The sequence below is a fragment of the Eulemur rufifrons genome, chromosome 24 (genome assembly GCF_041146395.1).
Source record: "Eulemur rufifrons isolate Redbay chromosome 24, OSU_ERuf_1, whole genome shotgun sequence".
Lineage (NCBI taxonomy): Eukaryota > Metazoa > Chordata > Mammalia > Primates > Lemuridae > Eulemur > Eulemur rufifrons.
In genome coordinates, this window is record NC_091006.1 from 4,922,740 (window position 1) to 4,937,649 (window position 14,910).

The 14,910-nt window shown below is 54.1% G+C and overlaps 1 protein-coding gene across 1 annotated transcript; it reads right to left on the bottom strand.

The window, feature by feature from the left end:
* Positions 1–176: 176 nt before the first annotated feature.
* On the bottom strand, positions 177–13,348 carry CLIP3 (CAP-Gly domain containing linker protein 3). The gene is made up of 14 exons (XM_069457204.1): positions 13,200–13,348; positions 12,646–12,882; positions 9,200–9,339; positions 9,020–9,113; positions 8,655–8,816; positions 8,146–8,264; positions 7,017–7,253; positions 4,344–4,479; positions 4,068–4,196; positions 3,363–3,506; positions 3,170–3,293; positions 2,899–2,963; positions 2,436–2,508; positions 177–1,722 (listed from the first exon to the last, which is right to left on the bottom strand). Exons 2-14 carry the CDS (start codon positions 12,809–12,811, stop codon positions 1,668–1,670), a joined length of 1,644 nt encoding a protein of 547 aa, XP_069313305.1. The 5' UTR covers positions 12,812–12,882; positions 13,200–13,348; the 3' UTR covers positions 177–1,667.
* Positions 13,349–14,910: the final 1,562 nt, after the last annotated feature.

Sequence of the window (14,910 nt, forward strand, 5' to 3'; positions counted from 1 at the left end):
GTAGCGGCCGCGGGAAGGCCGCGAGAGGACGTACTGGGGGACTTCCCGCAGGGCTATTCTACGCCCATGCCTCAAGACGGCGAGATTGAAGGAAGAACTTCCTCTCCCACCATCCCCTAGCAAGGGTACAGGGTACAAGAGACAGGACTGAAACCCCCAATGACCTGAAACACAGAGGCCATAGAAACATCTTTATTGAAGAGGACAGGAGTCATGCTGTTTGGGGACATGCAGTGAAGGGGCAGTCGTGAGCTGTCATTGGTGGTCAGGGCCCCAGGTCTACCCTGGACCCCCTGGGCCTTCAGGTTCTCCCTTGGGCTGTAGGTCTGGCCGAGGTGCTGTGAGGTCCTTTGGGCCCAGTGACCAGAACATAGATTGAAATGGGGGCTCCAGGATTTGGGATCCCCTCAGGGCCTTGGGGACTTCCATGTATTAGACATGGAGGCTTTTAAGAGTTGGGGTTCCCTTGGGGCTGGGGCTCTTGGAATTTGGGTGTCTTGAGATCCATGGACTCAGGGCATTGAAGTCCTCCAGTTTCCAGGGATGGGAATACCTGTTTGGGGTATCCTGGTACCTGCGAATAGGGCTTGAGGTGCCCTGAGAGCCTGGGATGCATATCCTGACTGCAGTCTCCTCCATCCCAGGCACAAGGATCTGATGATTGGGTTTCCTGGGGGCTTGGGATTGGATTTGTAAATTTGGGATTCCCTGGGGATTTGAGGATTCCAAGATTTGGGGGTGCTTGGAGTGAGGGCCTTGGGGTCTTCTGGGGGCTGTAGGACTTGGGGACACAGGGGAATTTGGGATACATGTACTCTGGGGTTTAGGATCCCCAGAGTCCCAGAATGGGGCCTCTAAATTTTGGGGTCCCCCAAAGGGGGAAGTCATTACTTAAAAAATAGAGAATTTTCTGGGAGCCTGGCCAGCACAGGGGCTGTGGGCCATGTGGGGTGGGCTTCATACAAGGCACTGGGGGTTTCTTGAGGGTACAGAGGATAGGAAGACTTGGGGGTCCTGTAATTAGCACTTCCAGGACTGTTTTGGTGTCTGTAAATTAGGGGTGACAGTGGGCTGGCTAAGGTGGGTCTCTTCTTGAGGGGCAAGAACAAAAGTTTTTGTTAATGGAGGAAGTATCTGATTGGGAGGTTGGAGTGTAAGGGCTTCGGGGTGACCATGGGGGTCATGACATCTCAAGGGGACTGATGTTAAACAAGGGATAGTGACATGAAGATCTGTGGCTCTGGAGGTGTGACCTATGTTTATTTCAAGAGGACTTGGGGGAGATCTTTGTTAATGGGGGGTTTCTGATCCAGTGATGAGTGACTCAAGAATGTCCTGTTGTGGAGCATTATGTGGAGAGGGTCACCATCATTTGGGGTGATGTGGAAATCTGTTAACTGGGGGTGTCTGCTCTGAGGGGTTGGGGATAGAGACTAGCCTGAAGGTGCTACTCAGGGAATCTTTTTCTGGGTGACATGGGGTCTATATTTGGAGGGTTATTATGGGGGAATCTGTTAATAATGGGGCCTCAGTGATTGAGGGCTGGCTAACAGGGGGTCTCTACTCTGAATGTGTTACTGGGAATCTCTATCTCAGGGTGACATGGGGGCTCCTGTGTCAGGAGATGCTAGTAGGGACTCTGTCTCTTTGTCGGGTATCCAGGGCCTCTAGGACTGCATCTCTGCCCTCAGCATCCAGGGAAACCAGCAGCAGAAGAGCAACCTGAAACGGAGAACGGGGTCACACTCTGATGTGGGCTGCAGCAACACCTGGGTCCCTCACCACCAGCTCTTCCCCCAGTGTTTACGATTTGACTTTTCTGGATTCTGCCTCTTTTTTTTTTTTTTTTTTTTTTTATTTGAGACAGAGTCTCACTCTGTTGCCCAGGCTAGAGTGAGTGCCGTGGCATCAGCCTAGCTCACAGCAACTTCAAACTCCTGGGCTCAAGCGATCCTTCTGCCTCAGCCTCCCAAGTAGCTGGGACTACAGGCATGCGCCACCATGCCTGGCTAATTTTTCTATATATATTTTTAGCTGTCCATATAATTTCTTTCTATTTTTAGTAGAGACGGGGTCTCGCTCTTGCTCAGGCTCCTGAGCTCAAACAATCCTCCTGCCTTGGCCTCCCAGAGTGCTAGGATTACAGGCATGAGCCACCGCGCCCGGCCTGGATTCTGCCTCTTAACTCCCTGGCTGTGTCTTTTTAGGCTCATGTGCAGTAGAGGGTGTGCTGCTTCCTTTACCTGCCCCCTAAAAGTTAAAGTCACCAGAATTCAGTGTGGGCCCTGCACCCTAAAGTCTGTTTCTGGGTGTGCTTACTAGTCACAAGTTTTCCTAACCTGTTTCCAGCCCCTCCCAGAGCTCCAGCCCAACTACCTAGTGGATGCCTTTCTCTGAACATCCCATAGGAGAGGGGACAGGGGTTGGCCACGCACCTGGAGATGGAGTTCTCTGATGCAATGTCCTTTGGGGTCCGGACTGTTGTGAAGGTGCGTTTGGGCTGCGTCACTGAAGAGGAAGACAGGGTCTCAGGTGAGGAGTTGACAGACCTACCTGTGTTTTCAATACCCATCCAGACTCCTTGTCATTCATACCTATCCATGTCCCAGTACTACCTGGATACCACATTCCCAGTACCCATCTGGACTGCTTGTCAAAAATACCCACCATGTCTCCCAATAACTACCCCTGTCCCCAATATCTGCTCAACCCCATATCCCCAAAGAGCCTTGTCATTAACTTCACCTTTAAGACCTATCTTCTTAGGGATCCTGTCTCATCATTTTCTTGGACCCTGTGTCCTCAATTAAATACCTTGAGACTCTGTCATCAGCATATGCCTGAGAACCCATGACCCATCCTCCATCCCCAGACTCCACCCCCTACCCTCCAACTCACTTGTCACTTGATGTACTTTTTTGGCCCCAACACTATCCCCAGGGGGGTCAGTGGATCCGCCAATCCTGGGGAGACACAGGGAGTGGGAAAAGTCAGAGCTACCAGAGGCCAGAGTCTGAGTAGGAGCTGAGCCCCAGGGGCCTGTGAGGAAAGAGCTGGGGTGGGTAGGGGGTATCCACATTGTCCTGCTGTTCCATGAGGAGGAGACCCTCTGAGGGGGGATCAGGGCTTGGGGTGGTGCCCTGGGTTGGGGGTCAAAATTAGGGCTCACCTCTGAATACGGGATGCTGGCGCAAAGACCCCATGCCGAGGAGGACAGGTGAAGTACCGGACGCCAAAGACAGAGCCATCATGCTTGCCCGTGGGCTGGTCCAGCTCAATGCCATACCAGTAACCTGCAGCAGAAGGGTGTCAGGATGCCTCAAGGCCCTGCCTGCCCCCCAGCCCAGCGTCCCCATCCTCACCTGGAGCAAAGTCTGTCTTCCCATAGAAGCGCACAATCCCCTGCTTCTGGCCTGCTACGAGGACTTGCTCTCCCACCTCAGCCTTGGCCCCATCACGCTGCTGCAGGCTGCCCAGAGATGGGGATGATGGGGACTTCTTCTTGCCTAAGGGTAGAGGGTATAGGGGCTGTGGCTGTGGCCCCAGAGGCCAGCTCTGGGGACCCATGCCACTTGGAAAGCCCCAAGGCAGAAACCCTGTCCTGGCTCAAATCAGAGGAACTCCAGAGACTTCACCAGAATTGTGGGGTGTGGTGGGGGTTTGGCTGGAAGGGAAACTGAATCCCAGATGCCAGAGAACTAGGAGAGGGGGCTTTAGGCCTGAGGAGAAACTGAGTCACAGAACCTGAAGAACCCAAAAATCTTTTCTCAAAGCTGAGAGGATATGTGGGCCAAAGGAAAAGGTGAGTCAGAAGTCAGGAACCCAGAAACTGTCCTTTTAAAACGAAGGGGGAATTGGGTCTGAGAGTAAATCAAGTCACAAAATCCAGAAACCTCCAGATTCTTCCCTAAAACTGGGGAAAACCTTTGGGCCTGAGGGGAAACTAAGTTACAGACGGCAGGGAACCCAGAGGTCCTTCTAAGAACTAGGTGGGGCCAGTACTGAGCTAAAGGAGACACCGAGTCACAGAAGCTGAGCGTCCCACCCCTAGAGCTCCCTTCTCTGACCTTTGTGTTCCCTGCGGCCTTTGCCAGTGACACGGGAGAAGTCCATCCGGGGAGTCCGGGGTGTGGAGGTGACAGACGAGGGGGGTGCATCCACTGCCTTGGAGATCTTGGACACGGAGGCGAAGAGACCTGGGGGAACAGAGCCTGGCTCGATGCTGTCCCAGCCTCTGCCTTCAGCCCTGCCCTCATCCCCCAGCCACCATTACACAGGCAGCAGCATCAGAACTACGGAGTGGGCCCCACCCCCACCCCTCTTGGGCCCCAGGTGGGACTGACCCTGCTTGGGAGGGCAGATGAAGTACCGGACTCCCCCAACACTGCCATCGTTCTTGCCCTCCGGTTCGTCCAGCTCCACGCCCACCCACTGGCCGCTGGCGAACTCCGTGGTCCCGCAGAACCGCAGTGTGCCCGTCTGGGGAGACAAGGGAGGACATAGCTTTGGGAGGGGACTTGGGAGGCCGTGGTGGACCACTGGCACACAGGCAGCAGGCAGCACGATGGGGTGGAGGAGGGAAACCTAGATGCAAATCTCAGATCAGACATCATCATTTCCTGGCTAGACGACTTAACCTCTCTGTGCCTCAATTTCCTTGTCTTTGAAATGGGAACAGAAATCATACTCACCTTACAGGATTGTTTTAGAGCTCCTTGTCCAACACAGTAAATAGTGCCCAGCCAGATATGACAATTTAAATTTAAACTAAATTAAACATTCATTTCCCCAGTCACAGTAGCCAAATTTCAAATGCTCAACAGTCACATGTAGCTTGTGGCTACTTTGCTGGACAGCAGACACAGAACATTTCTACCATCCCAGGAAGGTCTTTTGGGCAGGGCTGTCGTGGAGAAATTCAAGCCCTCAGAACAGGGCCTGGTACTAAGAAAGGGATCAGCAAGTGTTGGCCATTAGTAGGCTGTAACTTTGGTCAGGGGACTTCCTGGGCCTCAGTTTCGTCTGCAAAATAGAGACAGCAACCCACCCTGTGGGTGGTTGTCTGGTGGAGCATTTTTAACACATGTAAAGTGGCTTAGCTGCAGTGAGCCTTCAGTGAGTGCGGTTATTATTATTGTGCGAGGCTCATTCGCCCATCCGTGCCTCAGCTCCTTGTCTGCAAAATGGGCTACTTAGTAGAGCTGACTTTGGGGAGGTTGAAGTGGGGATTAGCACAGCACCTGGCTGTCTGTGTCAGCCTCTATTCTAAGGGCTTTTTAAATTAATTTCAACCTCACACAACCCCCTGAGGTTATTATCCTGTTATTATCTCCATTTACAGATGGAGACACTGATGCCCAGGGAGGGGAAGCCCCTGGCCCCGGGTCCCACAGCTGGTGAGTGGCAAAGCTGAGATTTCCCATAGCAAATCCCTGAGCCTGAGCTCATAAACACTGCACGATGCTGCTTCTCTGAGGGGCAGTGATTGGTATTACATGTTTTCAGGCAAGGGGTTTCACCTCTTGTTATCTTCTGGGTTGTAAAATGGAAAGAGTGACCCCATCTTTCTTTCTGAACTGTCCGATGGATTTGATTAGATCATGTGTGGAAAGCTTTCGGAATGGGGCTGATGCAGGCAAAACTCTTGATTAGGAAAAAACATGTGACTTTTATGGTTTCTCACTGCACAAGAAACAAAATCCAAATTCCTTCCAGTGGCCTACAAGTCTGGCATGACCCAGGCCCTGCTGACTTCTCCACCACACCCCCCTCCAGTGACACTGCCCCTTCCCACCTGTGGGCCTCCGTACCTGCTGCTTCCTGTTTCCACATCCTTGCAGAGGGAGCTCTTCCCATCTCAGCTAGGACATCACTTCAGAGAAGCCTTCTCAGAACACCCCTGCTAAAACTGCCCCTGCACTCAGCCAGGAACAATTTACTCAATCCAGGCATTTAATGGTGTTCACGGCCCTTGTTGCTACAGAAATGATCTTAACCACAAGTTCACTTCATTGCCTGTCTCTTCTTCACTGCAAGTGGAGCTCTGTGCAGGCAGGGCCTGACACAGCCCTCTATCCCGAAGGACGGACCGAGTCCAGCATGTCCCATTGACAGGGACAGCAGATCAATGAATGGAAGTTGGAATGCCTGGATGGTGGAAGCTTCTCTCTGCCCTCTAGGCCTTTACACCTGCTCCCCCTCCCCGAGCCCCCTTTCTCCTTTTACTCTCCTGCTTTGCTCTTTCTCACCTTTGAGTCAGGTGCAGCCCCCATCACACCCGGTCACTCTAGCCTGTACTTTCCTAGCCAAAGTCCTGACCGCTCTGAGAGTGGAGGTGGGGCCTGACTGGGGACCAGCTGACCCAGGGGAGCCACAAGGACAGAGCTGCGCTGATCACTCAGCTGGTGCTGCCACATCACAGCCATGACTGCTCTGGGGTCACTGTCAGGTGATAGATCTGATTTCCCCCGGGGACAGAGAGCTCAGCACAGGGTGAGGCTTAAAGGAGGCACCCACAGAATAATCATTAGACAAAAAAAAAGTACTGTGGGCCAGGCGCAGTTGCTCATGCCTGTAATCCTAGCACTCTGGGAGGCCAAGGCAGGAGGATCACTTGAGGTCAGGAGTTCGAGACCAGCCTGAGCAAGAGCGAGACCCTGTCTCTACTAAAAATAGAAAGAAATTAGCTGGATAATTAAAAATACATAGAAAAAATTAGCCAGGCATGATAGCGCATGCCTGTAGTCCTAGCTACTCTGGAGGCTGAGGCAGGAGGATCGCTTGAGCCCAGGAGTTTGAGGTTGCTCTGAGCTAGGCTGACGCCACGGCACTCTAGCCCGGGCAACAGAGGGAGACTCTGTCTCAAAAAAAAAAAAAAAAAAGTACTGTGTGCATGACCGGGAGGGCAGGACACAAAGGGGAGAGTCTGCACTCTGCCCAAGGACCCAGCTTGGAGGGACTAGGGGACTGAGTCCTACCCCCACCCCCATCCGCACCCCGACCCCGCAGTCCCTGACCTTCTGGCCGTCCAGCAGCACGCGGTCTCCCAGGCGCAAGCCCAGCGCGCTAAGCATGAGATTGCCTGGGACGTTGTCATAGTTGGGTAGTGTGACCTTGGGGAGGGCGCAAGAGAGCGGCACAGCCTCCTCCAGCAGTGTTCGCAGCTCCTTGGCCACCAGCGCTGCCTCTGCCTTGTCCAGGGACATGTCCATAGGGTCTGGGACCACCTCCGCAGGCACCTGTCCTTTTCGATTCTGCGGGCCAGTAGGGAAGAGAGGGGGTGGGGACTCATTGGCACAGGCCACACCCCCATGAAGGCCATGTCCCTAGAAACCCTGAGTTTGGGTGAACAGGAGTGGGACTAGGTCACACCCACACCTGGGCCAACATGGGAATAAGGAGAAGGCACGGGGCATTAAGACACAGATCACATCCCCAGGAAGTCCACCCGGAGAACCTGGGCTGGGGATGGAGCCAATAGGGAGTGGGGGCCCCACTTCAGTGCTACAGGTCACACCCTCAGGGAGGCTACGCCTCAAGACCCCAAGCCTGTAAGGGGCCATGTGGGGGAACGAACACTGAGAATGGGCTCCTGTGGCACAGGGTCAGGGGTCAAGCTCTAGGCCAATGGGGAATGAGGAGAGGCAGGGTCTCAGGGGCATGGGCCATATTCCCCCAAGATATCCGTGCGTGCCTGGGATGCTGCAGAGTAACTGGTGTTGAAGGTAGGGGTGGTAATGGATGGGTTGGGGGTCAAAGATCACACTGAGGGCTTATAAGGGGCCCGACCCTCTCATTTATAGAGGACATAACTCTACTGTCCTCATGATCTTGAAATGCTGTCTACACACAGCCACAGGGTCAGGATTGAAAGATATTCCTTGCTGGAGAACCCTGGCAAATCCCTTAATCTCTCTTCCTCATTTCCCCATTGTAAAACACGGCTTATAATAGATTTCACCAGACATATAATGAACACTAAGTAAACTTCTGCTATTATTTCATTTGTTAAATGTACAGATGATATTTATAATACTTGGGAAGTCCAGAAATGCAGGTGGTCCTTATCCTCTGCAAAGGACTGCTGGAGGGAAGGGGGGAGGGAGGGAGAGGGAGGATAGTGGCGGTGGGCCAGGGTGGCAGTACCCTCAACGCTGGGTTGGCGCCGTGCTCCAGCAAACATTTGGCCGCGCCCAGGCACAGGTTGGAGGCCGCAATGTGCAGGGCTGAGCCGTGGTTGAAATCACTGCACGTGGAGTTCACCACTGGAAGGGAGCGAGAGGAGAGTTCCGGGTGACCACCAGTGGGACTCTGGCCCTCCTCCTACCTCTAAGTTCACGTCTTAACCGGAAGGCCCCAGAGCCTCTGCCGCAGAGCACCGCCCCTCACTCCTTGGCCACCGCCCCCCAGGTCTGCCCCTCCCTGGCACTGCGACCACTGAGCCCTGTCTTCCACACCTCCTGCCTCCTCCCACTGTCTCCTCGGATCCCAGTCCCCTCTGCCCTCCCAGCCAGGCCTCAGTTCTGCCCCATCACTCCACGTCCCCGCCCTCTCACCCGGGTCCTTGCCCCCAACACTGGGTACCCTTCTCCTCTTTCCGGCCCTCCTCCCTCCCGTGGGTCCTGTCTCCTCGTTTCCAGGGCCCTCCTCCTCACCTCGCGGCCGCGCGCCCTTCAGCAGCACGCGCACCAGGTCGGGCACGTCGAAATAAGCCGCGTAGTGAAGCGCGTTCATGTTGGTCCAGCGGCTGCGCAGGGTCACGTCGGCGCCCAGTGCCAGCAGCTGCTGCGAGAGGCGCACGGCCGCGGCGGGGTCCCCTGCACGACAGCCCGCGTCAGCTTGGAACCCCCTCTCCAGAGCATGGGCCCAACGCCTGGGGAGGGCCCTGGGCCTCAGGGACTGCACTTTGGGATCTTAGGCTGCAGGTTCCAGATGAAGCCTGAGTTCTGGGTGGTTTCGAGAGTGTTGGGTCTGGGAGCCTAGGTTTTGGGGCTCATGGCCTGGGGGTCTGGGCCCTCACCGACTCCGTGGGCCCCAGCCTTGCAGGCATAATGGAGCAGCGTCATGTCGGTCAGCCCATCACGATCGTTCACGTGGCAGCCTCGGCGCAGAATCTACAAGTACCAGGGGACGCGGAGGATTACCCAAACATGTGGGGGACCCCATCTCCCTCTCTCCCCGCCTTCCCAGGTGTTCTTACCTCATTGCCGATGACGTCTATCTTGTGCTGGACTTGGGGCACCCACTGGCGCACAATGGCAAACAGCTCCGGGATGGTGGTCTGGGGGTCGAACAGAATCTCCTGGCACGCGGGGTCATTGGGATCGAAGAAGGTGAAGGCTGGGGTGGGGAGAGGTCCAAGGTCACCCCAGGCAAGCTGACCCCCTCCTTCCACCCCGAGGCAAGGTGCTCTAGATCTTAGCTTTTAAGAGCCTCTAATGCAGGGTCTCAAAATGGTGGCACTTGGGCCACAGTCAACCCACGGGCATTTTCTGTGTGGCCAGCACAAGGTTTCAAACTCAGGAGCTTTCGTGTAAAAATCTGGATGCCTGGTGTGTCTTGGAAAATTGGACGATCAGGCAATTCCCACAGAGCAGCAAACTCCACCCCCTGAAACCAGAGTGTGGTGGAGGGTGCAGGCCTCGGAGTCCCGCATGTCCTAGGGGGCTGCTACTGCTGTCACCCACTGCTGCCCTGTGATGGTACGGGCACCGTTTGGCCAAATCTCCAGAGTAAAAAGAAATAAATTAAAAAAGCCAGAAGTCCTGTTTTTTAATAAAACTCTCCCAAATTTTTCAAATGCCATGCAGTCCACATAAAATGTATCCACGAGCAGGATCCAACCTGCGGCCAGCCTGAGTCACTTCTGTCTCCCTTCAGTACCCTCGGATGAGTGTTGCTCTCTGTGGCAACATCCGCACCCAGCATGTGGCAGGAACTCAGTGTGGGTTGAATGAACGAGCAAATGAATGAGCAGATGACACACAGCCCAGGGAAGTGCCATATAGGAGTCCCCAGGAATCAGCCTGTGTGCTCCGTTCAAAACCTCAGTTATGCCATAACCCTCCTTGGCTCAGAACCCTCCCCTGGCTCCCACCCTACTCAGAATACAAAGGCCTCACCATGGCCCCTGAAGCCTTGCACACCTGGCCCTCACTTCTCTGCCCTCTCCCCATCACTCATTTCCCTCCAGCTGCACTGGCCTCCTCCTGTCCCTCCAACGTGCCAGGCAAATTCCTGTCTCAGGGTCTTGGCACTTGCCGTTTTTCCCACCTGGGACAGTCCTGCCTCAGATCTTCATAAGGTTTTGCAGGTCTTTGCTCAAGTGTCACCTCCTCAGAGAGGCGTCTCCAAATCACCCTGTGTAAATCAGAACCCCTGTCCTTTCCCACCTCCTACTCTACTTTATTGTGATCATAGCACCCATCTCAACCTCACATAATACGTTTACCCCTTCCTCTCTTTCTCCATCCTTGTTTTCCTCTCTTCCTCCATTCGTCTTTTCTTTTTCTTCCTTTCTCACTTGTTGCCCTGACTAGGATCTGGACACTACCCTTCTGCTCTGCCTGTTTGCTCCCTTATTCCCAAGGCTAGGTATGGCACCTGGCACGCAGTAGGTGCTCAGTTAATCTCTGTTGAATTAATGTACAAATTTAACAAACAGATACACGATTTCCTCTCAGTGTCCCTCTTAGCCTTCTCTCTGTCCCAGAGTACATTTCCAGATTCCTTCACACTCTGTGACAAACCCTCCTTGTTCTACAAGCAAGATTCCTTGGAGGGCACAGCCTAGGCCCTCTGACTTTCCCCTGAGCCACAGGCCCCAGCCACCTCCAGCTGCATTTGCAAAGGAGACTTTCCAGTTTCCTGGGGCGGACCCTCCATTCCCCAGATAACCTTCTTATTTTTCTATCAAACTGAAGTCAGCTTGTAGTCTCTGTAATCCACCTCTAATGGGTGACATGTCTACAGATGCCACCTCTCCTGCCCTATTCTGGTGATGCCAACTCTCTGAACCTAGTGTCTAGTTTCTGAACCTCACAGCTGCTGGGGCTTCCCAGCCAGCATTCTCTAAAATCCCTCTGCCACATCTAACTCTGGCTGCACTCCATTCTTTGCTACCCCAGAGCCAGAGGGAGCTTTTAAAACTATAAATCAGACCTGCCACTCGTCTGCTGTTAAACACCCTCCCCCACCACTGCTCTCCCTCACCACACTTAAAATATATCCACAATCTTAACTGTGGCCTTTAAGGCCCTTCCAGATCTGGCCCATGCCAACCTCTCACCTCAACTCTGCTCACTTCCTAAATGCAGCTCCATGATCTTTCTGTTCCAAGCTCAGTTCTGCCTCAGGACCTTTGCACTTGCTGCTGTCTGCCTGGAACTTTCTTTCTCCAGCTCTCCTATGGCTGATTCCTCCTCATGCTCTGGGTCTCAGCTGACAATGCCACCTTGTCAGAAAGACCTGCCCTGGCTACTTTGTCTCAACTAGCTGACCCCTAGACATTATCTAGTAAATTTCCACCTTTTATTTCTTCCATAGCACTCACTCCAGCCTGAACTTACCTGATTTATTTATCTGTTCACTTTAGTCTCTCCTCTCCTGATAGGAGGAATCATGCCTGGGTCACTCACCGTCTTTTTTTTTTTTTGAGACAGAGTCTCACTCTGTTGCCCAGGCTAGAGTGAGTGCCGTGGCATCAGCCTAGCTCACAGCAACCTCAAACTCCTGGGCTCAAGCGATCCTCCTGCCTCAGCCTCCCGAGTAGCTGTGACTACAGGCATGCACCACCATGCCTGGCTAATTTTTTCTATATATTTTTAGTTGTCCAGCTAATTTCTTTCTATTTTTTAGTAGAAATGGGGTCTCGCTCTTACTCAGGCTGGTCTCGAACTCCTGACCTTGAGCGATCCTCCTGCCTCGGCCTCCCAGAGTGGGTCACTCACCATTAAATACCCGTCACACAGCATAAGGTTCATCCCAGAGTGGTAGCTCTCAATAAATATTGCTTGGTAAATGATTGGACACTTTCAATTTCTCCGAGAGGCCACACACTTAGCTCCACACCCTCCTTCCTCAGACCCTTTACTCCTGTGGTTACCTCTCCTGGGACCCCCTTCTGCAACCATTCCCTTACTTAACCCCAACCCACCCTCTGGTCTCCCTCAAATGTAACCTCCTTGGGCAAACTATGTCTTAAAAAGCTCTTGCAGCATCTTGTTCTTGGTAAACACAATTCTCATCATGTTTTGTAATTATATATTTACATTACATTATATTTTTATACTTAATTGTGTGGTTGTTTTTGAGGCCTGTGAGTTCTCTCAGGGAAAAGACTGTCTTGCTCCCTGCTGTGGCCCCAGCTGCTAGCATAAAACCAGACCTATAGTGGCTTTCAATAAACGTTTGTTGAATGACTAAATGATGTGTCATGAATCAGAGATTAGAATTACAATTCCATTCTCCAATGGGTGAATGAATTAATAAATGAAGGGGGGTTTCAAGGACTCTGCAGCCAAGACTCCTATGGACCACCATCCAGTTCCCCAGAATTCCCCTACCATCATCACCAACAGAGCTCAGCCCACCCTCCCAGGCCACCCAAGGCTTCAGACCAGATTCCAGGGTGGGGACAGTGGTTACCGTAGTCCTTAGGGAGGGGGGCAGGTGCCGAGGGGTGCACAACAGGCTTCTGCCGGCGCTCCTGGGTGGGGCTGGGGGCCTCAGGGACGGGCTCGTCCTCTTCCTCCTCTTCTTCCTCCTCCCCTCGGGGCGGCGGGGCCATTGGGGCAGGATCTGTCTTAGTCATGGTCCTTGGTGGCCCTCGGGGGCGGGGGGGGGGGGACAGATGCAGAGTTGGGGGCTGCCTTCAGGCAAATCCTGAAGGCAGAGGTCAGCTAGAGAGGTTGGCCACGGGCTCCAGGGTCCAAGTCCCCAGAAGCTCCCAGGGCCCCGGGTGGCCCTCGAGCAACTGGATCTTGGGCAACCATAGGGACCCTCGTTACCCATCAGAGGGCCCCTGTACGTTCGCCCAGCGCCTGCCACCTCCCCAGGCCCAGCCCCCCATTCTTCTCCTCCAGCGTCAGGCCCGTCAGGCCCCTCAGTCTCCACCGCCCCCTCCGCGGGTTTGTTTATCTCGGGATGCAGGATGCTTCGCCCCTCCCCTTCCCCGCGGGCCTCCCCTCTTCCCATCTTACCTGGGGTAGACTGGGCTGGGGACCACAGCTGAGCCTAGAAGACCGCGGGAGTAATGGGGTGTCGGTGTCGGGGGACGTGATTGGGGAGGAGAGGGAGACAGAGAGAAGGGGACCAGGCCCAGACGCCAACGGGGGATGGGGGTGGAGAGGGAGGGGCGCTGACCGCGCATGCGCCTTGTTACCCCCAACTGAGCGCGGGGGAGGAGACTGTGGGAGGCAGCCCTGCGAACGGGATAGACTGGGGACCCAGAGAGGAAGAAGAGATGGCCGTGAAGAAGGATGCGAGGGGAGGCGACAGAGGAGAGAGATGAAGCAGAGACAAGGGCAAAAAGGGAAGGATGGAAAAGCGGGCACATCTTTTCTTCCATGCCCGCTGTGCCAGAGCCTTCCCCAGGCCTGCTGCCCCGGCCAGTTGGGGCAGTGGTCTCAGCGCGCGGGGGTGATGGGTGTGTTCTCTCTCTGGGACTTCAGACCTGACACCTCCTCCATCCTCGCCCTGTATGAGGGGTGTCTCAGAGGGTGATTTTGTAGAGGCTCCTATCATTGTCGTTGTCATCCTCACCATCATGCAGTGCTTACATGCTTACTTGGGCCCAGAGAGGTTACGCAGCTTCCCCAAGGGTACACAGCAAGTAGGTGACGAAGATAAAATTTAAAACCAGGCAGCCTGTTCTGGTTCTTAATCACCATGCTACATCGCTGTAGCAGTGTCTAGGGGACAGATCTGCCCACGGACCTTTCCAACCCTGTCAGGACATGTATTCCCCCCACCCCCCACCAGGAAGGCTTCCTGGAGCCAGCCCAGGGTCCTGGCTCCATCGTCCTGGCTTGGCCAGAGTCATCCCAGCCTGAATAGGGCTGGGTGACTTTGCCTTCCTCCCCGCATCCTTCTAATGGGCAGGCCCAGTAGCTCTGTCTCCAAAATACTTCCAGAATTTCATCCTTCACTCCCCACCCCAGGCCCCCATCCTGGTCCATCTTTCATCTTCTCCCACCTAGACCATAGCAGCAGCCTCTTCCCTGTCCCTCCGCCCACCACCCCCCAGTCTGCTCCCTACATGCTGCCACAGGGGCCTACTGACACCTGTTCACATCAGGGCCCTCCTTGACTCAGAGGCATGTGCTTGCTGTCCTCGCTCCAGGCAAAAGCCAAGGCTCTTGACCATGGCCCACAAGGCCCTATGGGAACTTGCCCTTGCCATCTCTCCAACGTCACCCTCTGTCACTCTCCCCTTTGTTCACTCCACTCCAGCCATACTGGCCTCTTTGCTCCTTACCCCAGGACCTTTGCACTGGTTGTTCCTTCTGCCTGGAATGCTCTTCCCCCAGATACCTACATGGTTCCCTCTCTCCCCTTTCAGGATTTTACTTATTGGTGCCTTTTCAGTGACAGCTCTGCTCTCCCTATCTAAAATGGTACCCTGCCCGCATCCCCATCTCTACCCCCTCACTCCCGTCCCTACTGTAGATTTCTCCACAGCAACACTGCCTTCCGACGCCCCCTAGATGCCAGACCCTCTGCAGGAGCTATTCTCTTGCAACACTGGCCCACATGCCTTTCAGCCAGGTCCTTGTCATCATCCCAGGTATCTGCTAGAACATCACCTTAGAGAGCCCTCTCCCCACCCCTCCTCTCAATTACATTTTTATTCAGTCTTTATAGTATTTATCACAGTCTGACATTATCTTGTTTATTAGTTTACTAGTTCAT

Coding starts and splice junctions, on each gene's coding strand:
- CLIP3 (XM_069457204.1), bottom strand. CDS start 12,811: ATGACTAAGACAGATCCTGCCCCAATGGCCCCGCCGCCCCGAGGGGAG. Junction 9,340..12,645: donor CCCCCTCCCTAAGGACTACG/GTAACCACTGTC, acceptor TCCCCACCCCAG/CCTTCACCTTCTTCGATCCC. Junction 1,723..2,435: donor TCAGAGAACTCCATCTCCAG/GTGCGTGGCCAA, acceptor TCTCCGTTTCAG/GTTGCTCTTCTGCTGCTGGT.